The sequence below is a fragment of the Mytilus galloprovincialis genome, chromosome 7 (assembly GCF_965363235.1).
Source record: "Mytilus galloprovincialis chromosome 7, xbMytGall1.hap1.1, whole genome shotgun sequence".
Classification (NCBI taxonomy): domain Eukaryota; kingdom Metazoa; phylum Mollusca; class Bivalvia; order Mytilida; family Mytilidae; genus Mytilus; species Mytilus galloprovincialis.
In genome coordinates, this window is record NC_134844.1 from 15,424,178 (window position 1) to 15,449,037 (window position 24,860).

A 24,860-nucleotide genomic window follows, 5' to 3' on the forward strand; every position below is an offset into this window, starting at 1 on the left:
TCATAGATAAAGTTAACTGATTGTATTTCTCATAGATATAACTAATCATATTTAAATTCAAGTTCTCATATGCACATATGCATGTATGTGTGAACAAATGTCTAATATAAGTTACTAAAATTTGACATGGATATGGTTACACATTTAAATTAAATAATGCTGTAGAGAATGATAAGCACAAGTATGTCATCAAATTATCATATAATTTTGGCGATACATGTCATGTATGGTCAAGCTAAGGAAGACTTAATAAACAGGACAGTTAATCTATATTTATATCTCCAAAACTGTAAGGTTTCTCCCAATATATCTATAGTAATTCAGTAAATGTGATTAACCAAAATTCTGACATTTCAGTGTAAAGTAAGACTCTTGATTTTACGAGCAAGAGTCTTTATACACTCAAAAAGAGTCCAACTCTATAGGAAGAAGAAAAAGTGTTCTCTGAATATTATATAAACAATAAATTCAACCAATAATTATATATTAGAATTACTTACATAGACATAGTCAAAGTCATTACAAATTTTCCAGTCAAGGGGACATATTCACATATACTAATGCAACAAACTAAGTCGGAGAAGGAGCGAAAATCCGAAACAGTATCTTAAAAACAGAAAATAGTTCCGTGTGTGTGTCCAAGTGATCAATCTACTTGTTATTTACGAAGAAAAGAAATTTAACTCAAAAAATTGTTGAGATCTTTATAAAAACAAATTGTTGTTATAAAAAATACACAAATAGTAACCTTATCTTTAAAGGCCTTGCAGGTTCTTGTTACTCCTCCCAATCTGCTGGTATTTTCAAAATGGCTGCGGGGGACGTGACCTGATAATTTATTTTAATATTATGACAGATTAAATTTTCCTGGTTTTGCTACGTTAATATTATAGACAAATATATGCTACAAACGGTTTAAAAAGGTTACTCCAAATAAAATAATTGAAATATAATTACCTTTCTGTGTATAAATGTGTGAATTGATTTCCTCTCGATTTTCTACACGCTCGCTCTTGCCCTCTTGCGCACTCGTGGTATTCATCCGCAACAACAATTTTTTGATATTGAAGATCGTTTGATTAAAATACAAATATTTCTAACGACAAAACATTTTCATATTATAAATTTTGCATTAAGAAAAATTAAAAAAAACTGAGTATCCATTGAAAACATGAATTTAAAAGAAGTGATACGGAATTTTATTCTGCACTATATAGGTCCGCGGGTCTATAATGTCGGTTATTATTCCAAAACTAATTATATATGCATCTCTTTGATCTTTGCGCGAATTGAAAAGTAGGCGATGGCAATACACCCGAGGCCCCTCAGGGGCCTCTGATGTAAAAAGCAACTTTCGCGTTCATTCTTTTATGTTGTCTTCATTTAACAAATCAGAATATTTTAACTATAGATAAACTATCCAATTGTCTGATAATGCTCAAGAACTATATACAGAATAGCAGAACGAAGTATGTTCTTCGTAAAATTTAATGCATGGATATTTTTACCAAGGAAAATATTTTTTTGACGTTTTAAAACTGATACCGAACAAACAAAAAATTGTAATTCGAAGGGATACCCAACAGGTTGAGTAAGATGTACATGTGTTTCCAAATTTTTTCAAATTATTTTCGTCACCCAAATGACAAAAATATGGAAATTTTAAGAAACTCGAACAACAAAATTCATTGAATCAGATATGATTTCATTTAATATACATGTATATAGCAGTTTGACAAACAAAATTTGGCGGAAGAAAAAATAATAATAATTAAAAAAAGAAGGTCTTTCCACAATTATTTGAAAGAACTGTTGAAAAGAAAGTAGTTCCTATTTACTCAAAGATAAAAATGGCATCCAATGATTAGTTTCTTCATACTGATGGGCTAAATAATTGTTTTTCATAAACTTTTCAGTGAAATAAGGGAGAAAAATAATATTTCTCACGGTCACTTTCGGTTTTTATTTATCAAGGGTAATAGTATGTGATTAAAACGTTCAGCTGATGCTTAAAGAGTTAATGCCTTAGTCTATTCTAAACCAAAGAGAAAAGCAAATTAAAGCTATACATTACTTATACAGTCAAAATGGGAGGTAGGGAAAAATATTATATTTCCGAAATATTTTACATGGACTTTATTCTAGGGATATGTTCTGAACTTTAACGTTATTTTACCAAAAATGTTTGGACGTAAAAGGAATCAACAATTTCATAAAATGTGTCAGAGAATTCACGAAAACTTAGAATAGGTAGGAAGGCAGAAACTACTAGTATTTTGTACACAGCAAAGGATTTATTTTACGAAAAATATATATTATCCAAGACATCTTTTACCAGTGCTACACATTTGTAAGTTTGTAGTTAAATATATATTTTCTTTGTTTTATTATGAAGGTTCACACCATGTTTTTATACAATACAGGCATCTGAACAGATATCTGTATATATAATGCACTCTTGTGTGCTGATAGGGTGTAAATGTCAATCTGAAGTCTATGGAAGGACACATTTCATTTGCACAGATGATATACCATGTTTTGCTGCAAGCCCGTTAAAGAGTTGTCTAAACAATATAAAGATAAGAAAATGTAGTGTGGTTGAAAATGAGACAACCCTCCAAGAGACCAAATGTCAGAAATGAACAAATATAGGTCACCATACAGTCTTCAACAATGAGTAAAACTACCGAATAGTCAGCTATAAAAGGCCCCGAAATGAAAATAGTAAAACCATTCAAACGAGAAAACTAACAGCCTGGGCCACCCTTAAAAATATTTTGGTTTGCCCAAACCCTACCCAAAGGTTGAGACAGTGGGTAGGAAGGTAGGCATTTTTTTTTTTTTTTTTTTTTTTTTTTCAAAAAAAGAAATTGAAGTATCAGATGTTTATTAGTCTTCATGCCTATTTGATTAAAAAAAAAACTTCTTCAAATCAGGACAATAAAAGAATTTGAGTAGGCAGTTTTTTTCTGGGTAGGTAGTGTTTGGGCAAACAAACCTATTATTTATTATGGCCCTGTTTGTTATTCAAAATAATAAACTAAACACAAATATGATATACAGCAACTGAATCACAGGATTCTGACTTGAGACATGCACATACAGAATGTGGCAAGGCTGAATATGTTAGCGGGAGCACAGTCCTCCTCTAATCCAGGACAGTAGTGTTGCAGTTCAAAAAATTATAAAAATCATGTTTCTGAAATTCAAACAGAATGTTGTAGAATGTATCTACTCCGGCTTTCTATAAGGTGGTGGTAGTGGTTCTATCGGGTGCATTGAATATCCCATATTTGGCGGAAAAGACGTTTGTGACTCTGGTTCTATCGGCTGCATAGGATATTCCATATTTGGCGGAGGATGGCACTGAACCGGGTATCCACAACGAAATGCTGTTTGTATATTTTCTGAAAATGTGCGTTCAAAAATGTATATTCAAATGTTTGATAGAAGCATAATTAATATCCGAGTTTGCGCAATGAGCTGAAGAAAAACGTTACTACTTCCGTCTACTTGAAATGAAGGTTTGACGAAACAGGTTCAAACATTACAGTACTCTGCATTGAAAAATTTCAATTGTTTATTTTAATATGAATTGATTTAAATTTCAATTGAAACAAAATGAAAATTTAACATATAATGTACCAATATGTGTGATTCCTGAAGCTAGAGCTAGTATATTTACTCCTTAATGTAACTTTAAGTGCATTTACATAACTTTTAAAAGAGCAATGTTTTGCTGATAAATTGTGTATTTTATATATCAATATACAAATTTGTATATGTAAAGATAATTTGAGAAAAGTATCAAAAGAAATATAGGAAACCATTTGTTTAAAATATACATACGATTTACAGGCGGCGTGGTGAAAACAGCAACGTTTGATGTCCCGATAGGTGTAACAACTGAGCCCTGGGACATTCCACCACGTCTTTTGTTAACAGTTTTGACACAAATGACCACAGCAACAATAAAAATGGCGACAGCTGCAAGAATTCCGACGAGTATTCCTGCAATTGCACCATTAGATCTGAAATAAAGAAAAGAGTCCTATTTCTTACCCGAAAATAAGGATCCAGCATGCATATATGCAGCTCTGAACTGAAAAAATATTGTCAACTATCAAACTTTGATGCATATAGTTTTCAATATTTCCCAAAAGGGAAAAAATGGGCAAACAATATCTTTCCAAGCTGCAGTATTATTATTTTTAAAAAGGGAGGACGGGCTCCATTTGGCTTTGTGCGTTGTGAAAGCAATAGCAACATACTTATTAATTTGCCAATGTTATCTTTCAAATTTGGCTTATTGTTTGAATTTTATCATGATGCTTGTCTGATGAAAAATGTTTTCCTCCTTGTATGACGGAGTAACAATATTTTCACGAGGATGAGATTAATCGAACGCCATCACGTCGTATAGACATAATTGAAACTAATTTACGTGTAAAAAAAGACAAATAAATAAAACAGAAATAAAACAGAAATGTTTTAATTAATAAATTACAAAAGCCTACATGAAATGTGAAAATGTAGAAGCCATGTAGGCATTGATAAACAGCATTGATGTTTGTTTAATTACAAGTGGTGATAATAAATTTACAAACCAAATACAAATCATTCTAGTAAATATTTAACTGCACTAGTAATTTATGATCAACATACAGATTGGTTAATTGGTACAAATATTGGTCCTCACAATCCTGGTCCCCAAACAAGCCACTACAATAGCCACCACAATATTTGTAATATGTTCCATAAAACACACTGTACTTGGAACACCTCTCGCATAAGACTTCATCTGGAATGAAAAGAGCATTGATTTGATTGTTGGTTAACGTCCAGTGGCAAATATTTCATGCATGTTCAGGACGATTATGAAAAGAAGATGACATTTATACTTAACAAATAAAGCTATTTCATAAATTGCAACCATTGATTTGTAATTTCAGTATAAATTGTCGCTTAATCAATTCATTTGAAAACACTTTTTAATTGATTGTAATTGTAAAACCAGAGTTCTGCTTGTGTCATCGGATATTGAGAACCGACATTATAAAAGGAAAACATATGCAGTGTCGAAAAAATTACTCGTAAACTTAATTGTTAACGAGTCATCGTATCCAAGACTTATTTCGTTTTTGAATACAATTCTTTCTACATATGTTCGTGCTTGAATTCCTTTTTGAATTGTTTTACACTAGTAAATTTGGGGCCTCTTATAAATAAGTTGCTGTTCGGTGTGCGCCAAGGCTGCATGTTGAAGATCGTACTTTGACCTATAATTGTTAACTTTTTATACATTGTGACTTGGATGGTGCTACAGGTTGTGTATCACTGTAAATATTTAAACTAAATGTATATGAATACACAATATTTTGTTTATGGAATCCGATATTATATAATTAATTTTCGTTTGTTATATATACGAAGTTCTGACAGAAGTCGTACCGGATTTTTACAGATTTTGTTTTGGTTTGCTTTATAAATGTTGTTATCTATTGACCCCTTTTCTCTTTTTTGACAAAACATATCCTAGTTTTTCGTCTGTGACAATTCTAGTTAAGATAGCCATATATAATTTCATGTTAAATTTATACTCTATGTACAATGTATTACTTACAAACGTTTATAAAAACTACCGCATCATTTGGAATCTTGCATTACGTGATAAAAAACCCAATATCCCCCCCCCCCCGAAATTTGATTAAACGGTATGTCGCATTTCGCCATACGGCATGTCTTAAAACTTACATATAAGTAATGTCACTACAGCTATTTCCGTTAGAGCAATCATAACTTTTTTGTATCTTTAACCTGCCAAACTTTTTTTTTTATAAATGAAGTTAAAAAAGGTTTTAAAGCATAGGACACATAAGGAAATTGAAACTTTCTAGCGACATCTATGCATTTATAATTCATGAGCTTGTATTTCTATATTTGGTATCCTTAGACACAATGAAAACAACTAAATTGATTCTGGTGTAAGGTGTCATTTCTAATCTGGTCTTAAAATATTTATTATATTTTCTACATATCTTTATCATACGAGAGGTATTGTGTTAACTTTCATACGATCTGAAGCCGGCCTCCCAGCACGGAATTGTCTCCCTGCGTTAAAGACCTATTGGTGGCCTTGGGTTATATTCTGCTTTTTTGGTAGAGTTGCTTTCTTTGTGACACATTCTCCATTTTCATTCTTTATTCTACTACAGAATCTTGTGGCGTTACTATTTCTTCTATTTTCTATTTTTAAAAAGTGTATAATTTCAAACGAAGCGCGATAACACTTGTAATACATGATATCATTAAATGATTTCACATATACAATAGTAGCTACTGTGAATTCATCATGATTCGTTTGATACCAAATTTCACAGGTTTCGTGTGTACAGGTGAACAAATGTTCAACGAATGTCAAATTTTCTACAGGCTTTCTATACAGAAGTTGACAAAACCACGAAATTAATCATCACGAAAAGACAAGTTTTCCTCAATCCACGAAATTAATCATCACGAAAAGACATGTTTCCCTCAATCCACGAAATTAATCATCACGAAAAGGCAAGTTTCCCTCAAACCACGAAAGTTAATCATCACGAAAAGGCAAGTTTTTCTCAATCCACGAAATTAATCATAACGAAAAGACAAGTTTTCCACAATCCACGAAATTAATCATCACGAAAAGACAAGTTTTCCACAATCCACGAAATTAATCATCACGAAAAGACAAGTTTTCATCAATCCACGAAATTAATCATCACGAAAAGACAAGTTTTCGACAATCCACGAAATTAATCATCACGAAAAGGCAAGTTTTCCTCAATCCACGAAATTAATCATCACGAAAAGACGAGTTTTCCTCAATCCACGAAATTAATCATCACGAAAAGGCAAGTTTTCCTCAATCCACGAAATTAATCATCACGAAAAGACAAGTTTTCATCAATCCACGAAATTAATCATCACGAAAAGACAAGTTTTCGACAATCCACGAAATTAATCATCACGAAAAGGCAAGTTTTCCTCAATCCACGAAATTAATCATTACGAAAAGACAAGTTTTCCTCAATCCACGAAATTAATCACCACGAAAAGGCAAGTTTTCCTCAATCCACGAAAATTAATGAATCACCAGTAGTCGAGTTCGGGGAATTTTTTTTTAAGGCATAATATATTTGGTTATATATATATAACAAAAGTCCATGTACTTTATTTGTTTCTTAATTTATCAGTTATTTCACTTTTCACAATTATATCATTACATAATTATCATGTAGACACTGTTTTGTCTTGTCCTCTAGATTTCTTATTTTTCTGTGATATTGGATAGCTATATCATTATTGTATATCCCATATTCTAACATGACGTCCTTCAAACGCTTCGAGTACACACCCGTGGTAAAATATATATTGCCAGTGCTGTTCCGATTGTACTCCCACGTCATATGCTTTTTTATGAATGAGATACCCGACGTCATAGAACAATGACGTTAAAATGTAAGCATTTTACGGGAAAATACACGCTTGTGAATCCGAAAATCATCACAAGGAAACATACACAAATGATGCTAAAATGTGGCAAAAGCCCTTTATTGTACATCATATAAGACATATAAATAAATTATCATTCAAATTCATCCAAAACTGTCTAAATACATTATTTTAAATAGTTTAAGCATGTCACTAATGCAGTTTGCTCCGTTCTTTTACGCTAGTTTATTAGTGCGCTTATTTATGGGAACGGCAAATATTTGCCTACACCTAGAGCGCTTCGATCCAGAAGAATTGCCGTATGTGTCCTATCAGAATCGAAATAATTCATGGGGGCTTGAATATATCTAGATTTTACCACGGGTTGTCCCTTTATGCCGATATTTTACCCCTCGCTCATGCAATACATTACCCCAATATAAATAATGTTGATGAATAGTTTAGAAAAAATGAAGATATACGTTTAGATAGAGTAAAGAGGTACTTAGGATAAAAATAAAGGTCTTTTAGATTAAACAAATAGATACTTCTGACAACCCAAAAATATATCTTCATCTCACGCTGCAAATTGAACTATTTTAAAGTTTACTATGCGGTATATGCTTTTCTCAAGGCCCTACGATGACTTATAGTTCTTATTATTTTCTATGGCATTATTTGCAATCATACCACAGCTAAAAAGCCTTCTTCTTTTATATATACAGTTGCCTTAAATTGTTTTCATATAGACACTTCGATAAGAAAAGGCGTAACTTTTAGAGTACATCACTTTAATATCTTAGGCATTTTTTGGAAGAAAAAACAGTCATTTGAAATTAAAAATTGAATTAGGTTTCTTGATTTTCTCTCAGTCCTTATTAGTTATTACACCTCCGCTATACAAGTACGGTAGGACTATGTACAAGGACTCATCGATAGATTCAAAGTATTGTTCCTCGGACAGTTGCCCAGAGCCAAGTCCATTACAACTCATAAACAATTATTTATTCTACGTCTCGGTCAACTTTTGCTTGGCGAGTCCGATAAACGTTCAATAACATACGACTTAATAAAAACTCTGATTTAAAAACTATGGTCCAAAATTGTTAATTAATCAATTGAAATTTGAGAAGAAAATATTTGGAAATCATCTATACAGTGTCGACCAGACTTTTGTCTTACTACGAAATTCAAAAACAGATTAACTATTCACAGACTTTTATGTCTTGCCGTTGTCTATCCGCATTTGAATAATAAAATATTAGTCATGGTAAAACTTGGCCCAGTAGCAATACAGGATGGCCAGTGCTCTTTATGCGGTTGTTATTCCACAGATGTCGTTCAACACTTAATGTTATACTGTGAAAAAAAAATTGGATGCAAGAAATAACATGTTTTACGGAATTGTTTCTCTCAGTTCTTGTTAGTTATTATACCTCCGCTCGACATGCCACGGTCTGTCCGTTTGTCACACTATTAGATCCAGGTGATAAATAGAGCATTATATATAGCTTTTTAAAGTTAGTTGAGATTTTTGTACGAATGTTTTAGACCACTATAAACAGGTTATGTTCGATGCTCGTCACCTTTCACTGGGGTAAAGCTGATGACCGTAACTGCATTCACGGTCATCCCAAGATGTCGGATGAAAAATTAGGTCAGTTTCTGTATTGTCTGTTAAAGTGTTTCTATATCATTTTCTTTACAAATCATACATTGAAACGATGTAAATTTATAAAAGAATCATTCGGAAATCACTAATTACTTCTGAGAAATGTGCATGAAACGGGAAATTCGATTTGAAAAAATCGCCAAGATGACCGTAAATCACAATCGAGATGACCGTAACAGAATCAGCGATTCATAACAAGGCTGACCGTAACTGCTTTTAAGATGACCGTAATTTGTAAATGATGACCGTAACTTTTAAAGGATGACCCTCAATTCTAAGAAATATCCGTAATTATACAACTATCTTTTTGTATGAAATGATTGTCAAAAGACATGCAAATGAACAGGAAGGGAAAACATGCCACAAAAGCGCGATAAAATGACACCTTACAAGCATAATAAAAAAAATGGGGTGCACAGCCTTCAACTGCTCGACAAAAGATTTTTGTTTGTTTCTGGGATTCCTTTTAATGACATATAATAAATACACATTTTTAAAAATGCCAAAAAATTGCATGTACACCCATTGATATTATATCGTCTTTCATTTTGTCGTGCAAATAAAATAACAGAAACATTTTGAAAATATCATTCGAATAAACTAGTGAAGGTGGGCTCCAGCAAAGTAGATCCTTAAAATAGTATTGTACGAAAAGCGTATCACAAGGCGGAACGTTGTCAATTTGTATATATACAGAAATGTTATTCATACAGTCAGGATTCTACTTCTTCAAAATTATCTCCCCATTACGCCAGTTCATGCCCACAATCGTAGAAATGGAAGCCATTGGAGGGATGACGCTCTGCCAATTTTGCTCTTGAAAACTGATAAATTTATCCACATAGCACCATTACGATCGATCGTTATATGTCAGTTATATTTTAAAAGACAAATGTATCTACTAGCTAATGAGCATTAGTTAATGATCTTGTCTGCATTGATTCAACTTAAAAATATTGTCTGTTCGGATGTCAGATGGAATTTTTGAAAATTCTTAAGCATTTAAAAAAAATCTAATTAAATATTTCGTGGAAGGGCAGACTAAACATTTTCAGTGGTTGAAGATTATAAACCCTAGTTATCACACACAAGAAAATCATATTTTTTCGAAGATATCAATTTTCATCATCCAAATTTAAAGACCGTCGTCAAGTACTTTTAGAAAAAAATAGCTATTCGAACACACCTACTCTGTTTTTGTGATTCATTAGATAGGTATCTCACTTGACCCATATATTTCATCTTTTCGTACTGTCATTTTTTTACGTTATAAAGTCAACCTGTAGCTTTAAAATATAATAATGATAGAATCTGAAGCGAGATGCTATATAAAATACTCTTGCTTTGTACGTTTTAAAGACAAAATATACACCCCAAACATGCCCTAACATAAAAAGGTGCATTCGAATTTTCTCTTTTCGATACAATCGTTACCTGTTTTGGGGAATTTTTCCTTGATTCACATAATGGAAGGGCAGACACGAAAATTTCTGAACTAAAAGATTGATATGTTCTGCGTCCGTGATAAAAAAAAAATCGGAGGTTATGCATTTTCTACATCCAACTTTAGATACTATATATAAAAAAGATGTGGTATTATTGCCAATGAGACAACTATCCAGAAAAGACCAAAATGACACAAATATTAACAACTATAGGTAACCGTAAGGCCTTCAACAATGAGCAAAGCCCATACCGCATAGTCAGCTATAAAAGGCCCCGATAAGAACCATGTCGTCGACTTTATATCTTATTGATTTGCATTACTATGTAATAGATACATTGAAAACTTATGCAAATGGTGTTTTTAAAATAAGAAAATTGTCGTTTTATTTGTTTCTATTAACTTTTTAAAATTTTGTTACTATATCAAACATTACAGTTAACATTTATCGCTTTCTCGATAAACACAGAGCTTCGATTCTTTTGTTCTATTTCAAAAGTGTTTCCGCCTGCATATATCAAGACAAATTAAGATTTTAATCTGCTTCATCTGGAACCATACATATGGGCTCGATTACCAAATATTCGTATGTATTATTAATGTTTTTAATGCTCCATTTATTGGCATTTTGTTTTTCTGGTCTGTGCGTACGTTCGTCCGTTCGTCTGTTTGTTTGTCCGTTTGTCCAGCTTCAAGTTAAATAAAATTGAAACTTAGTACACATTTTCCCTGTGGTATGATCTTTTTAATTCTAAAGCCAAATTACAGTTTTATCCCATTTTCATAGTCCACTAAACATAGAAAATGATACTCCTGAACGGTAAAAGTCAAAATCGCCATTATTGAACTTGACCTTCATTTAGTTGTTAGCAACAACATATTAAAATTTTAAAAGCTTTGGTTGAACGGTTCATGAGTTAATGCACGGACAACATTTGATTACCGCCCGCCCGTCCCACCGCCCGCCCGACCGCCCGCCCGACCGCCCGCCCGCCGTACATCCCCAAATCAATAACCGACATTTTTGTCACATCGACAAACTCAACAAAAAAGCTTTGAATACAATACGGATATTTCCTAGAATTGATGGTCATCCTATAAAAGTTACGGTCGTCCTATATAAATTACAGTCAGTCTTTACAAATTACGGTCATCCTTTACAAGTTACGGTCATCTTTTTACCAATCACTCACGGTCATCCTTGTTTTATGTTACGGTCATCTTGAAAATATTTTGATTATGATTTACGGTCATCTTAACAATTTTTTCAAATCGAAATTCCCGTTTCATGCACATTTCTCGGAAGTAATTAGTGATTTTCGAGTGATTCTTTTATAAATTTACATCGTTTCAATGTATGATTTGTAAAGAAAATGATATAGAAACACTTTAACAGACAATACAGAAACTGACCTAATTTTTCATCCGACATCTTGGGATGACCGTGAATGCAGTTACGGTCATCAGCTTTACCCCAGTGACCTTTGCCGTTTTAAAGAGTTATGATTGATTGAAATTACAAACTATTCAGTTTTCAGATGATAAATTGAGAGCCGCTTTTTGAAATTTATTGATCTTGAATGTAATGAAATTGTCTGGACCACTAAAGATAGATTATTTCTTTTTTTTCTTTTTATTTATCCAGATTTATGGTACTTGATTGTTGTATTTATTTTTAAATATTCACGTTTCTAAATAATAAATACATGTAGCGATCCGAATTTTGAAGTTCTTTAAAAACTTTATTGATATCGACGGTATAAGTTAGATTTTATGAAGTTGTCCCTTTTCAACTTTCCGGAGCTGGGTTATTTAATTGTTGAATTTTGTTTGTTTCAGGATGATATTGAGGACCGCATTTTGAAATCAAGTTATCAACTTTACATGGAATGTTTAAAACTACTAAGACAGGTTAAGTTCGATTATTGTTTTTTTTTTAAATTTACGGTTCCAGAGTAACGGTAATTGTTTGTTTGAAATATACGGTTTTATGGTTTCCGGATATTTAAAGAGAAGCAAAATATACCACAGGAACATTTAAACCTGTAAGTCGAAAATACATTGAAAACGCCATGGCACAATAAAGAAAATTAACAAAAAACATACAGAAAACTAAAGACTAAGCAACACGAACCCCACCACGAATTAGGTGTGATATCAGGTGCTCCGGCATTGTTTGCAAATAGAAAAATCCTTTTTGAAGTTTTTTTAAAAAGATAATTATTGTATGCAATTTTTGACCACTTAACAAAATCACGATTGTTCATTTGCTGCAAGCAGAGTATATTTGATTTCTATATTACCTATCTGTTTTTGTGAAACAAATTAAAAACAACCAAAAAACCAATGTGTGTCTGTCTTAAGCTAGAAGCCTGTAATGTTTGGTGTTGTTGTGTCGCATATTCGTTAATGGTTATAATAAATGTTTAAAACGATTAGCCTTAGTTCTGCAAATTATTCTTGTATACATTTGTCCTTATAAGTAAGGAATATCACCAGAGACTGTCTTATGTCATATCATATTATTTCAGTTATTCGTATTATATATGGTGTGACGATGGCAAATCATTGAAGTTTTATTAAAAAAAACATAAGTATTCACGCCTAACATATCAGGAACACCATATGTTGTCATTTGTAGATTTGTTATTACGAATTTTGTAATTGGGTTTTAATCTCATTTGTGTATACCCAAAGAAATCTTACATTTTTCGTAATAATGTCATGTTAGGTACAGAGTAATGAAAACACTGTTATATAAATCCCAATACAGTTTCCGGAAAGTTGTCACATTTTATTTTCTGAAAATCGTCGGTCACAGATAAGGTATAATCAGCAAGTTCGTGGTTTAATACAAAATTGAAGAGATTATTTTTTTCGCTGACATACGTACAAATACAGATAATTATTATGAATCATTTACCTAGGAGAACTGATAGATACAAGACTAATAACGAGATTGCATTGTTCATTAATCATTGATAAGAATTGAATATGGTACGCATTGGTCGAAGTATTACATAACTAGCATTCCATGTGTGGTCTTTTGTAAACCCGTGCGGTATCTCGATAGTAGTTGTTTTTTAAAATTATAATATTTGAATTGAAAAACACAAGAGAAATGGAATCAAGCTTACATTCACAGTGGAATGTAATTTCACAATTCAGATTTCAAAAATGTTTGTAAACAAGAAAATCATATTTTTAAATGCAGAGAACAAATGTTGTGAAAAACATTTAGTTGTGTAAACTATAGATTGATTGATGTCGGCTTAACACCCAGTGCTAAATATTATCGTGCATATTCAGGACAATTGAGTGAAGGGCAATTTTTCTTTTAACATCTTTAAACTTGATTTTTTTCACATATATACAGCTATTAAGGCAGTGTCACGAGGTTTGCTTGAAATGAGTTCAGAAACATTGATTTCTCTTTTTTTATTTCATAAGAAAACACACATATGAATAAAAGGAGATGTAGAGTTTACGCCAGGGAGATATAACTCCAACGACAAAAAAGGGAAAAGACTTTAAATGGGCAACATACAATCTTCAATAAAACACATTTTGAAAGACAAAGCACATTATCTGTATGATGAAATGAGACGACAAATTGTCATATACAATATTATAAATATGAATATGAAAAGTGATTCTTTTATTTATTCACCATGATTGCTTGAAGATCAGGAAGTTAATCAAGTTAAGCTATATATATGCATAAAATGAAATAAATGATACACGTCTTGACAGCCTACCAACGACAAATACAACCAAAATAACCTCGAAACATACGTTGAAAATCAGAAAAGTTTAGGCATTTACATGTCTAAAATGAATTATATAAAACTAATATTTTGAAAAAAATAGTAGTTGGGGTTTTACTTGCAAAAACTTGAGTTATTGCATTAGATGGCACGTGACGATAACTGGTCATCTAACAAGATCTAGTCCTTGTCGATTTTATTTTCTTGAACGCTAATTGACTTTGATGATCGCATGATGATGATTTAGACGTATCAGATATTTAGTCTCGATTGAAGCAATGAAATGTGTCTTTTTACAGGGAAATCAGTATGACAACGTTATATGTTTAGGATGAGAAAAATTTGATTAAAAATAACACCATTAAAAAATTTGCGCAATACATGCTCCTAAAATTTTCAAACACTATACATAAAATAAAAATAAAAAGATTATGTAAAAAATGACAAATGGTTGTACAAAATATTCATTTTTACTATGATGGTTGATTGTACGCTGGTGGATAAACTGGAGGGTAGGAACCAGGAACTTGGTGTGCCGTTGTCTATCCGCATTTGAATAATAAAATATTAGTCATGGTAAAACTTGGCCCAATAGCAATACAGGATGGCCAGTGCTCTTTATGCGGTTGTTATTCCACAGATGTCGTTCAACACTTAATTTTATACTGTGAAAAAAAAATTGGATGCAAGAAATAACATGTTTTACGGAATTGTTTCTCTCAGTTCTTGTTAGTTATTATACCTCCGCTCGACATGCCACGGTCTGTCCGTTTGTCACACTATTAGATCCAGGTGATAAATAGAGCATTATATATAGCTTTTTGAAGTTAGTTGAGATTTTTGTACGAATGTTTTAGACCACCATAAACAGGTTATGTTCGATGCTCGTCACCTTTGCCGTTTTAAAGAGTTATGATTGATTGAAATTACAAACTATTCAGTTTTCAGATGATAAATTGAGAGCCGCTTTTTGAAATTTATTGATCTTGAATGTAATGAAATTGTCTGGACCACTAAAGATAGATTATTTCTTTTTTTTTCTTTTTATTTATCCAGATTTATGGTACTTGATTGTTGTATTTATTTTTAAATATTCACGTTTCTAAATAATAAATACATGTAGCGATCCGAATTTTGAAGTTCTTTAAAAACTTTATTGATATCGACGGTATAAGTTAGATTTTATGAAGTTGTCCCTTTTCAACTTTCCGGAGCTGGGTTATTTAATTGTTGAATTTTGTTTGTTTCAGGATGATATTGAGGACCGCATTTTGAAATCAAGTTATCAACTTTACATGGAATGTTTAAAACTACTAAGACAGGTTAAGTTCGATTATTGTTTTTTTTTTAATTTACGGTTACAGAGTAACGGTAATTGTTTGTTTGAAATATACGGTTTTATGGTTTCCGGATATTTAAAGAGAAGCAAAATATACCACAGGAACATTTAAACCTGTAAGTCGAAAATACATTGAAAACGCCATGGCACAATAAAGAAAATTAACAAAAAACATACAGAAAACTAAAGACTAAGCAACACGAACCCCACCACGAATTAGGTGTGATATCAGGTGCTCCGGCATTGTTTGCAAATAGAAAAATCCTTTTTGAAGTTTTTTTAAAAGATAATTACTGTATGCAATTTTTGACCACTTAACAAAATCACGATTGTTCATTTGCTGCAAGCAGAGTATATGTGATTTCTATATTACCTATCTGTTTTTGTGAAACAAATTAAAAACAACCAAAAAAACCAATGTGTGTCTGTCTTAAGCTAGAAGCCTGTAATGTTTAGTGTTGTTGTGTCGCATATTCGTTAATGGTTATAATAAATGTTTAAAACGATTAGCCTTAGTTCTGCAAATTATTCTTGTATACATTTGTCCTTATAAGTAAGGAATATCACCAGAGACTGTCTTATGTCATATCATATTATTTCAGTTATTCGTATTATATATGGTGTGACGATGGCAAATCATTGAAGTTTTATTAAAAAAAACATAAGTATTCACGCCTAACATATCAGGAACACCATATGTTGTCATCTGTAGATTTGTTATTACGAATTTTGTAATTGGGTTTTAATCTCATTTGTGTATACCCAAAGAAATCTTACATTTTTCGTAATAATGTCATGTTAGGTAAAGAGTAATGAAAACACTGTTATATAAATCTCCAATACAGTTTCCGGAAAGTTGTCACATTTTATTTTCTGAAAATCGTCGGTCACAGATAAGGTATAATCAGCAAGTTCGTGGTTTAATACAAAATTGAAGAGATTATTTTTTTCGCTGACATACGTACAAATACAGATAATTATTATGAATCATTTACCTAAGAGAACTGATAGATACAAGACTAATAACAAGATTGCATTGTTCATTAATCATTGATAAGAATTGAATATGGTACGCATTGGTCGAAGTATTACATAACTAGCATTCCATGTGTGGTCTTTTGTAAACCCGTGCGGTATCTCGATAGTAGTTGTTTTTTTTAAATTATAATATTTGAATTGAAAAACACAAGAGAAATGGAATCAAGCTTACATTCACAGTGGAATGTCATTTCACAATTCAGATTTCAAAAATGTTTGTAAACAAGAAAATCATATTTTTAAATGCAGAGAACAAATGTTGTGAAAAACATTTAGTTGTGTAAACTATAGATTAATTGATGTCGGCTTAACACCCAGTGCTAAATATTATCGTGCATATTCAGAACAATTGAGTGAAGGGCAATTTTTCTTTAAACATCTTTAAACTTGATTTTTTTCACATATATACAGCTATAAAGGCAGTGTCACGAGGTTTGCTTGAAATAAGTTCAGAAACATTTATTTCTCTTTTTTTATTTCATAAGAAAACACACATATGAATAAAAGGAGATGTAGAGTATACACCAGGGAGATATAACTCCAACGACAAAAAAGGGAAAAGACTTTAAATGGGCAACATACAATCTTCAATCTAACACATTTTGCAAGACAAAGCACATTATCTGTATGATGAAATGAGACGACAAATTGTCATATACAATATTATAAATATGAATATGAAAAGTGATTCTTTTATTTATTCACCATGATTGCTTGAAGATCAGGAAGTTAATCAAGTTAAGCTATATATATGCATAAAATGAAATAAATGATACACGTCTTGACAGCCTACCAACGACAAATACAACCAAAATAACCTCGAAACATACGTTGAAAATCAGAAAAGTTTAGGCATTTACATGTCTAAAATGAATTATATAAAACTAATATTTTGAGAAAAATAGTAGTTGGGGTTTTACTCGCAAAAAACTTGAGTTATTGCATTAGATGGCACGTGACGATAACTGGTCATCTAACAAGATCTAGTCCTTGTCGATTTTATTTTCTTGAACGCTAATTGACTTTGATGATCGCATGATGATGATTTAGACGTATCAGATATTTAGTCTCGATTGAAGCAATGAAATGTGTCTTTTTACGGGGAAATCAGTATGACAACGTTATATGTTTAGGATGAGAGAAATTTGATTAAAAATAACACCATTAAAAAATTTGCGCAATACATGCTCCTAAAATTTTCAAACACTATACATAAAATAAAAATAAAAAGATTATGTAAAAAATGACAAATGGTTGTACAAAATATTCATTTTTACTATGATGGTTGATTGTACGCTGGTGGATAAACTGGAGGGTAGGAACCAGGAACTTGGTGTGGTGGAGTATAGCCTGCGTTTTGTGGTGGTGGTTGTTGTGGTGCACCATACCCATAGGGTTGTGCTTGCATGCCGGAGGCTGAAAGAAAGTATTTTTATGTTTTAGTAATCTGATACATGTAGTTCGTTATATTTCTCTAAACAATATATTATCATGCAAACAAATACTTATAGTTTTATGAAGATGTAGAAGAATATTTAGTGTCGTCTGAACTAAAGATGATGTTAAAGAACCAAAAAAGGAATACAATATATCATCGGCATTAAAACAGGCTAATATACACAGTGAATCATCTGGGCAAGATTTAAAATTCATAATTTCGTAAATCATCGCCATTTGGATACCGTTATATAGTTATCTTATTGGCATATTTTTCAACTACTGACGTTACACAATTAACATTGGGGTGTTAATATGGATAAATTATACTCATTATTCCGAATGTATGTTGGTTGCATAATCATAAACCCCTTCAAGTCTGAGGAATTTGTACTAACAACCACATATTACTGCGGCAGATTACGCGGCTAGGACAAAACAGCATGACTAGGTATTAAAAATATGAATTTTAACATCGTAAGCGAAACGTCAAAGTTTATTGCAACATCTGAATATTTTATCCATTTAGCAGATATGCTTTGCAATATTTAATGATACTAAAGGTTATTCAGGTTAAGGCAATATAAACAAATACATAATAAGAGAGTTTTAGAAACTTAGCGAGCGAGAAGTGGTTGTATTCAAAAGTACTTCAACTGCCGGATGCATATAAAGTATATTGCACATTTGTTTGAAGAAGTAAAACAGATGCAGCTTTATATCAATTAAACACAATCTTTTTCACGATAAACAAAGATAAACTTCGGAATTGCAAACTATACGTTTTAAAACAAAATCAGCCGAATACTTTTGAAATGATGGGTTGTGAGTTGAGTTGGTGAAAAAAAGTTATTTATCAGCATTATTTATAATTGATACATACATGCCATTTGTGATGAATTGACAACTGCAATAGATGGCGCTCCTCCTGTTTGTCCAATAACTGTACCAGTTGTCTGTCTGTTACAGCCTCTTATACACAGAACAACGAGTAGGACGAAGACTCCTATTGAAACAAGAAGTCCTATCACAATCCCTGCTATGGCACCACCGGAACTGTTTAAAAAGGGAGAAAATAACTTAATATTTAAAACAGAAATGGAATATTAAAACATGACGGCAGAATGAGTTCAAAGTAGTGTAGAAGTAAATTTGTGAACAGCTTTATATAAAAAAGAAGATGTGGTATGATTGCCAATGAGACAACTGTCCACAAGAGACCAAAATGACACAGACATTAACAACTATAGGTCACCGTACGGCCTTCAACAATGAGCAAAGCCCATGCTTTTCTAAAAAGTTTTAGTTAATAGAAATGTTGAAAACCTTGAAACAAATTTGGGCCACAAAAGTGTAACTAGGGTCAAAACTTTAATTTGGAATTAAAATTAGAAAGATCATAATCATAGGGAACATATGTACTAAGTTTCAAGTTGATTAGAATTCAACTTCTTCAAAAACTACCTTGACCAAAAACTTTAACCTGAAGCGGACGGACGAACGGACGCACAGACGGACGGACGAACGGACGCACAGACGGACGGACGAACAGACGGACGGACGAACGGAGGCACAGACCAGAAAACATAATGCCTCTCTACTATCGTAGGTGGGGCATATATCCCCTCTACTATCGTAGGTGGGGCATAAAAATGAAGAGCTATAATCCAAAAGGTCCAAAAAGTATAGCCAAATCCGTGAAAGGAATCAGAGATGTGCATTAAGGAGATACATTCCTTAATTAATAATAATTTTTAACATTTTAGAGTATATCTGGTACGTAATATCTCACAATAAATGTTTTCGATTAGTTCCCTTAGTTCTGCTGATCTAATAAAACATGAAAATTCATATCGAGGCTATGCTTTTCTAAAAAGTTCTAGTTAATAGAAATGTTGAAAACCTTGAAACAAATTTGGGCCACAAAAGTGTTTCGTTGTAAACGTTTAAATTTAGTATTTGAGTAGCACTAGCTAATCTTTTTAGTATGCATGTATATCTCCACATCTAAATATAAAAAAGAAGATGAGACAACTATCCACAAAAGACCAAAATGACACAGACATTAACAACTATAGGTCACCGTACGGCCTTCAACAATGAGCAAAGCCCATACCGCATAGTCAGCTATAAAAGGCCCCGATAATAAGACAATGTAAAACAATTCAAACGTGAAAACTAACGGCCTTATTTATGTAAAAAAAAAAGAACGAAAAACAAATATGTAACACATAAACAAACGACAACCACTGAGGTTACTTTCGTTTCGACCAAACAATACATTTTCTTCATTTTGCGATATATTGTAATTTCGAATTTGAAAAACGTTTGAGTATCTTAACTAACGTAGCTTTATGCATACCTGCAACGTAGTTTGAGACGTTCATGAAACATGCTTTTAAAAACATACATGTACATGTATAAATGTTTTTTTTATATTGTTTTACATGGTCATTGTCAACAAATGGTAATTGTAGATTTCACTTGAAAATTCACTTTTTTATGATTTTTTTTACATATGTATTCGAAATATATAACAATATAAAAGTCACAAAAGAGATTTGCAGACAAATACAATTGTGTTATTCTATGAAAACTCACATTGCCGTATATTCATCATAGAAGTAGTAATAGTATTCACAGTATTGATGTCCATATGATCCTGTACAGTATCCAGAACAGTAGGTAGAGTATCCAAGCAATGACTTATAGCATTGATCACACAGGACGTCACCTTAAGGACAAACGATGAATAAAATAAGGAAACAAAAGTCTTCAAAAATATTGAAACAATAATGCATTTTCGCGTTTGTTTCATCTATTTGAGGTTTATTGTATAAGACAGTTTATCAACCTCTTAATATTTCAGCATTTTGTTTCGTGTTGCTGCCTCCTACATCTCATTATGTTTGTTAACTCTATGTATAATTAATACGTTTCAATCATATATAGTGTATATTTCAAATAATATAAGTGACTGATTAAAATCTTTGTAAGAGTTGGCATTTTTACGCGGATATTATACAATATTGAGTGCATTTCTTTCTAGCACAAATGATCAAAAGGTTTGGCGAGCACACGTTTCGATCATTTTTTCTAACATACGTTTACAAGGTTTGCATAAACTTTGACAAACTATACGCTTGCTGAAAATGCGTCTATATAGTTTGTCGTTCGTCGTACTTGTAAACGCTGCATTTCTTTCTAACTTGAACGCTGAAATAAATACATGTATCAACTCTACTTCCTCCTGAAAAGACCTATTCTGACAAAAGAAAAGAGGAATGTTCCTGATTGCCATAACTCAAATCATTGTCACATATTCAAATTTAGGTATTGACCTCATTTTTTGATTGCTGTTATTTTTTTTATACAAAAGCTTTATAAATCACTATCTTCTTACATTAATCTGAAGAAGATGACGAATTGACGAAATGATATTTACATTAAAAAGTGACGACGGCTGTGTCTTCTTCTACATAAGTGTATTTTCCTTCGCAAAAAGTTTGATAACCAACAACATGTGAATAAAACAAACGTGCGGATAATTAATTCATAGCTGAAGCTAGAAACAAATGTAGCGGTTGTACTAACAAACGACGAACAACAAATTGTAGACGCATTTTCAGTGAGTACACAGTTTGTCAAAGTTTATGTTAACTTTGCAAACCTATGTAAGAAACAAATGATCAAAACATGTGCGCGCTTAGCCGTTTGCATCGTTTGTGTCAGAAAGCAGTGCAATCTAAATGATGCATTTTTTTCTACTTTTGTAACGTTCAACAAACTATAAAAATCGACACACAACGTTCACAAAATTTTGAAAGAAATGCATCATTTATAACATTATTCATGTTTACCCGTACGTACACCCCGCATTTCTGATTGATCTGTTAAGGTGCGAGAACAAAAAAATATTGAAAACCATTTAAGATAAATTTTATTTATGATCAATAAGGATGTTCGCTCCTGTTGTATTTGACATTTTTGTCTGAAACATTGCATCCACGTTGGGGCAATACAAATATTGCCCCACAACCCCCCTTTTTATCATAATCTTATTACACATATAAAAAAGAAGATGTGGTATGATTGCCAATAAGACAACTCTCCACAAGAGACCAAATGACACAGAAATTAACAACTAAAGGTCACCGTACGACCTTCAACAATGAACACAGCCATAGTTTAAAAAGACATTTGTGAAAATCTTATTAGATACTATTAATTTTTTTGATAATTTTGAAGGAAACAAGATTCTAATGTGAAGGATGTTCGTTTGTCAAGTTTTTGGATTTTTTGTCAGATTTTCAGAATCCTCTGGTTTTATCTATTTGAATGCCTTACAAATATTTATCCATTGACCCCCATTTTTCTTTTTATAAATCTTTTACATGTATAATTATAAGCCATCTTTTATCTATAGCAAAGTTTAATACTCGAGTTTTCTGTTTAAAAATAGTCGACTTAATCTAGCACCTTGTAGAATAACGCACAAAGTTAAGTTAATATGGTTTGGTTTTTCTAGATCTGTTTGGTCCCATCTTAATTAAAAAAAAAAAGTGTTCACAAAAGTACCGATCTAAAAGTTATGTATAAATTCGAGAAGGAAGAAGTCTATAAAACCTGACAAGATGAAACGTTAGATTATATATATCAACAGATTTGCAGGGACGAATTGATAACAACTGTTATTTTACCAATCATCTTTATGCATTTTCCAAGCAGAGCACATGATTATTTTATTGATTTAAAAAAAATGTCAAAGGCGTTAGAAAAGAAAGACTTATTTCAAATAGAAAAAGAAAGTAACCACAAATCGCGTCGTTTTACATCTAGTATGAAAACAGTTTTAAATTCCTAAAATGTAGTTTGCTGGAAAGGTCTGAAATTATGTTGCTTATTTCTACTATTTATTCGACATCATTTTCAAACAAAAAATGTAAAACAATACAGGATACTTACTTATCAACAAAATTACTACAATTTCTGCAAACATAACTTTAGAATGCATTTCTTTTCAGTTATAGTTCCCTTTATTTGAAAATCACACAAATGTTAGATAAAAAGTGTCAAACACACGAAGTTACCTGGTTAAAATGTTTTAATGAAAAATCCCATAGAAACAAGATTATCTTTAAGCTGTGGATAAAACAAACATATAATTTCCCCATCAACGATAGAATTTTGAATGTTAGTTTCGTCAATGCTTCAATATTTTGTTCTTAGGAAGGAGATTGAAATTTGTTTTTTTCTAAAGGCTATCAAATTCAAATGTTTTAATTTATTCAAACTGTTGATAAGATGAAATCTTTTAAAGACAAACTTATCATTACTTTTTATATTATCCTCGTGAAATTAAATATTGTAATATCATGAAATTTACAAATTTCTAATCTCATAACGAAAATGATTTTTCAGAAGTGAATTCAACAGTTTTTTGATACATTTATCAAACCAATAAACGTTTTAATTTGTAGAGTATTTTGTAAAATCTATTTTTTCAGCTTAAAATGAAAAATGTTTGGCGTAAATATACACGGTCTTCGTTTAAATTTAGTAGTTTAGTTTAATATTCTTCTTTGTCATAAGGTATATAGGGCGATTTTTAATTTTTAATATAAAATAAATATACTGATGTGATAAGTGAAATATTGCAAATCGTTATATACATTCAAAATTTTTAGTCCGGCCGATCGGTGAAAAAATTGCTCAAATAATGAGGAAAGCACCATTTTTTGCATGATGGTACATTTTTGTGTACTGAACAATATTAGCTATGGACCCACTCTCAAAATTCAATATGGCGGCTTATTTCAAGATGGCTGCCGTACGTTCTAAAATATTTTCCAGTATTGCACAAACCACAGTGGATTTGATGCTGGAAGCACAAAAATGAACATATTTGAATGACTTGGTGTACTTAGCAAGATTTTGTTTTGATCTATCTTTGAAATACAAAATGGCGGCTATTTTCAAAATGGCCGCCTTGAAAAATAAGCAAATATTCAATATTGAGAATTGAACTGAATACTACCATTTTATTGATGTACATTGTCATTTAGTATCTGTCCCAGTTCTCTCCTTTTTAATTTTGCCTTGCTTGTCATTTCATACACATAGTAGTAGCTTTCATAAGAAGCTGCAGTAGTAGCTTTCATTAAAAGCTGCACTATTTGTTGTCTTGGGTCACACATAAAAGCTGTGATTTGGAATTTATCTGCCTGAAGATATCAGTCAGTGCCTATCTTATTTCTTGGGTTGCAATATTTTGCAATTTGAGTTATTATATCAGTGAAATGGCAGGAATTGAGGACAGCAAGGACAAGAACATTGAATGGCAGAAACTGAATCACTTGGGGATATGGAGAAACCCACAGCTGAAAACGCTTAAACAGAGGACAGAAATGACTATTAAACAATTGTACCAAGAATTTTTAGCAGATAGAAAATATAATGCTCAAAAACAGCTGCGATTTACCGCAATATAAAACAGAGCGAAGCGTGAATTGATAAAATATGTGTTGGTCTCATTACGATTCAAGCTGAACAGAAAGAGGCAATGAATATTAATAAGGAACAGATGGAGCAATATCTCAGCAACTTCAGCAGTTTGAAGACAGGATAGACCACAAGGCAAGTGGTAATTGCTTGGCGGAATTGATGGTCAGACCAATAAGATATTCAATG

The 24,860-nt window shown here is 31.9% G+C and overlaps 1 protein-coding gene and 1 long non-coding RNA gene across 2 annotated transcripts; both read right to left on the bottom strand.

Annotated features, from left to right (window-relative positions):
- Positions 1–1,754: 1,754 nt before the first annotated feature.
- On the bottom strand, positions 1,755–4,801 carry LOC143084408 (uncharacterized). Its single transcript, XR_012981061.1, has 3 exons — positions 4,666–4,801; positions 3,850–4,031; positions 1,755–3,407 (listed from the first exon to the last, which is right to left on the bottom strand). It is a non-coding gene; the product is annotated as an uncharacterized LOC143084408 (long non-coding RNA).
- A 12,390-nt stretch (positions 4,802–17,191) lies between these two features.
- Positions 17,192–23,276, bottom strand: LOC143084409 (uncharacterized). Its single transcript, XM_076260786.1, has 4 exons — positions 23,136–23,276; positions 20,772–20,904; positions 19,054–19,226; positions 17,192–18,149 (listed from the first exon to the last, which is right to left on the bottom strand). The coding sequence occupies exons 1-4, from the start codon at positions 23,182–23,184 to the stop codon at positions 18,010–18,012; spliced, it is 495 nt and encodes a 164-aa protein (XP_076116901.1). The 5' UTR covers positions 23,185–23,276; the 3' UTR covers positions 17,192–18,009.
- Positions 23,277–24,860: the final 1,584 nt, after the last annotated feature.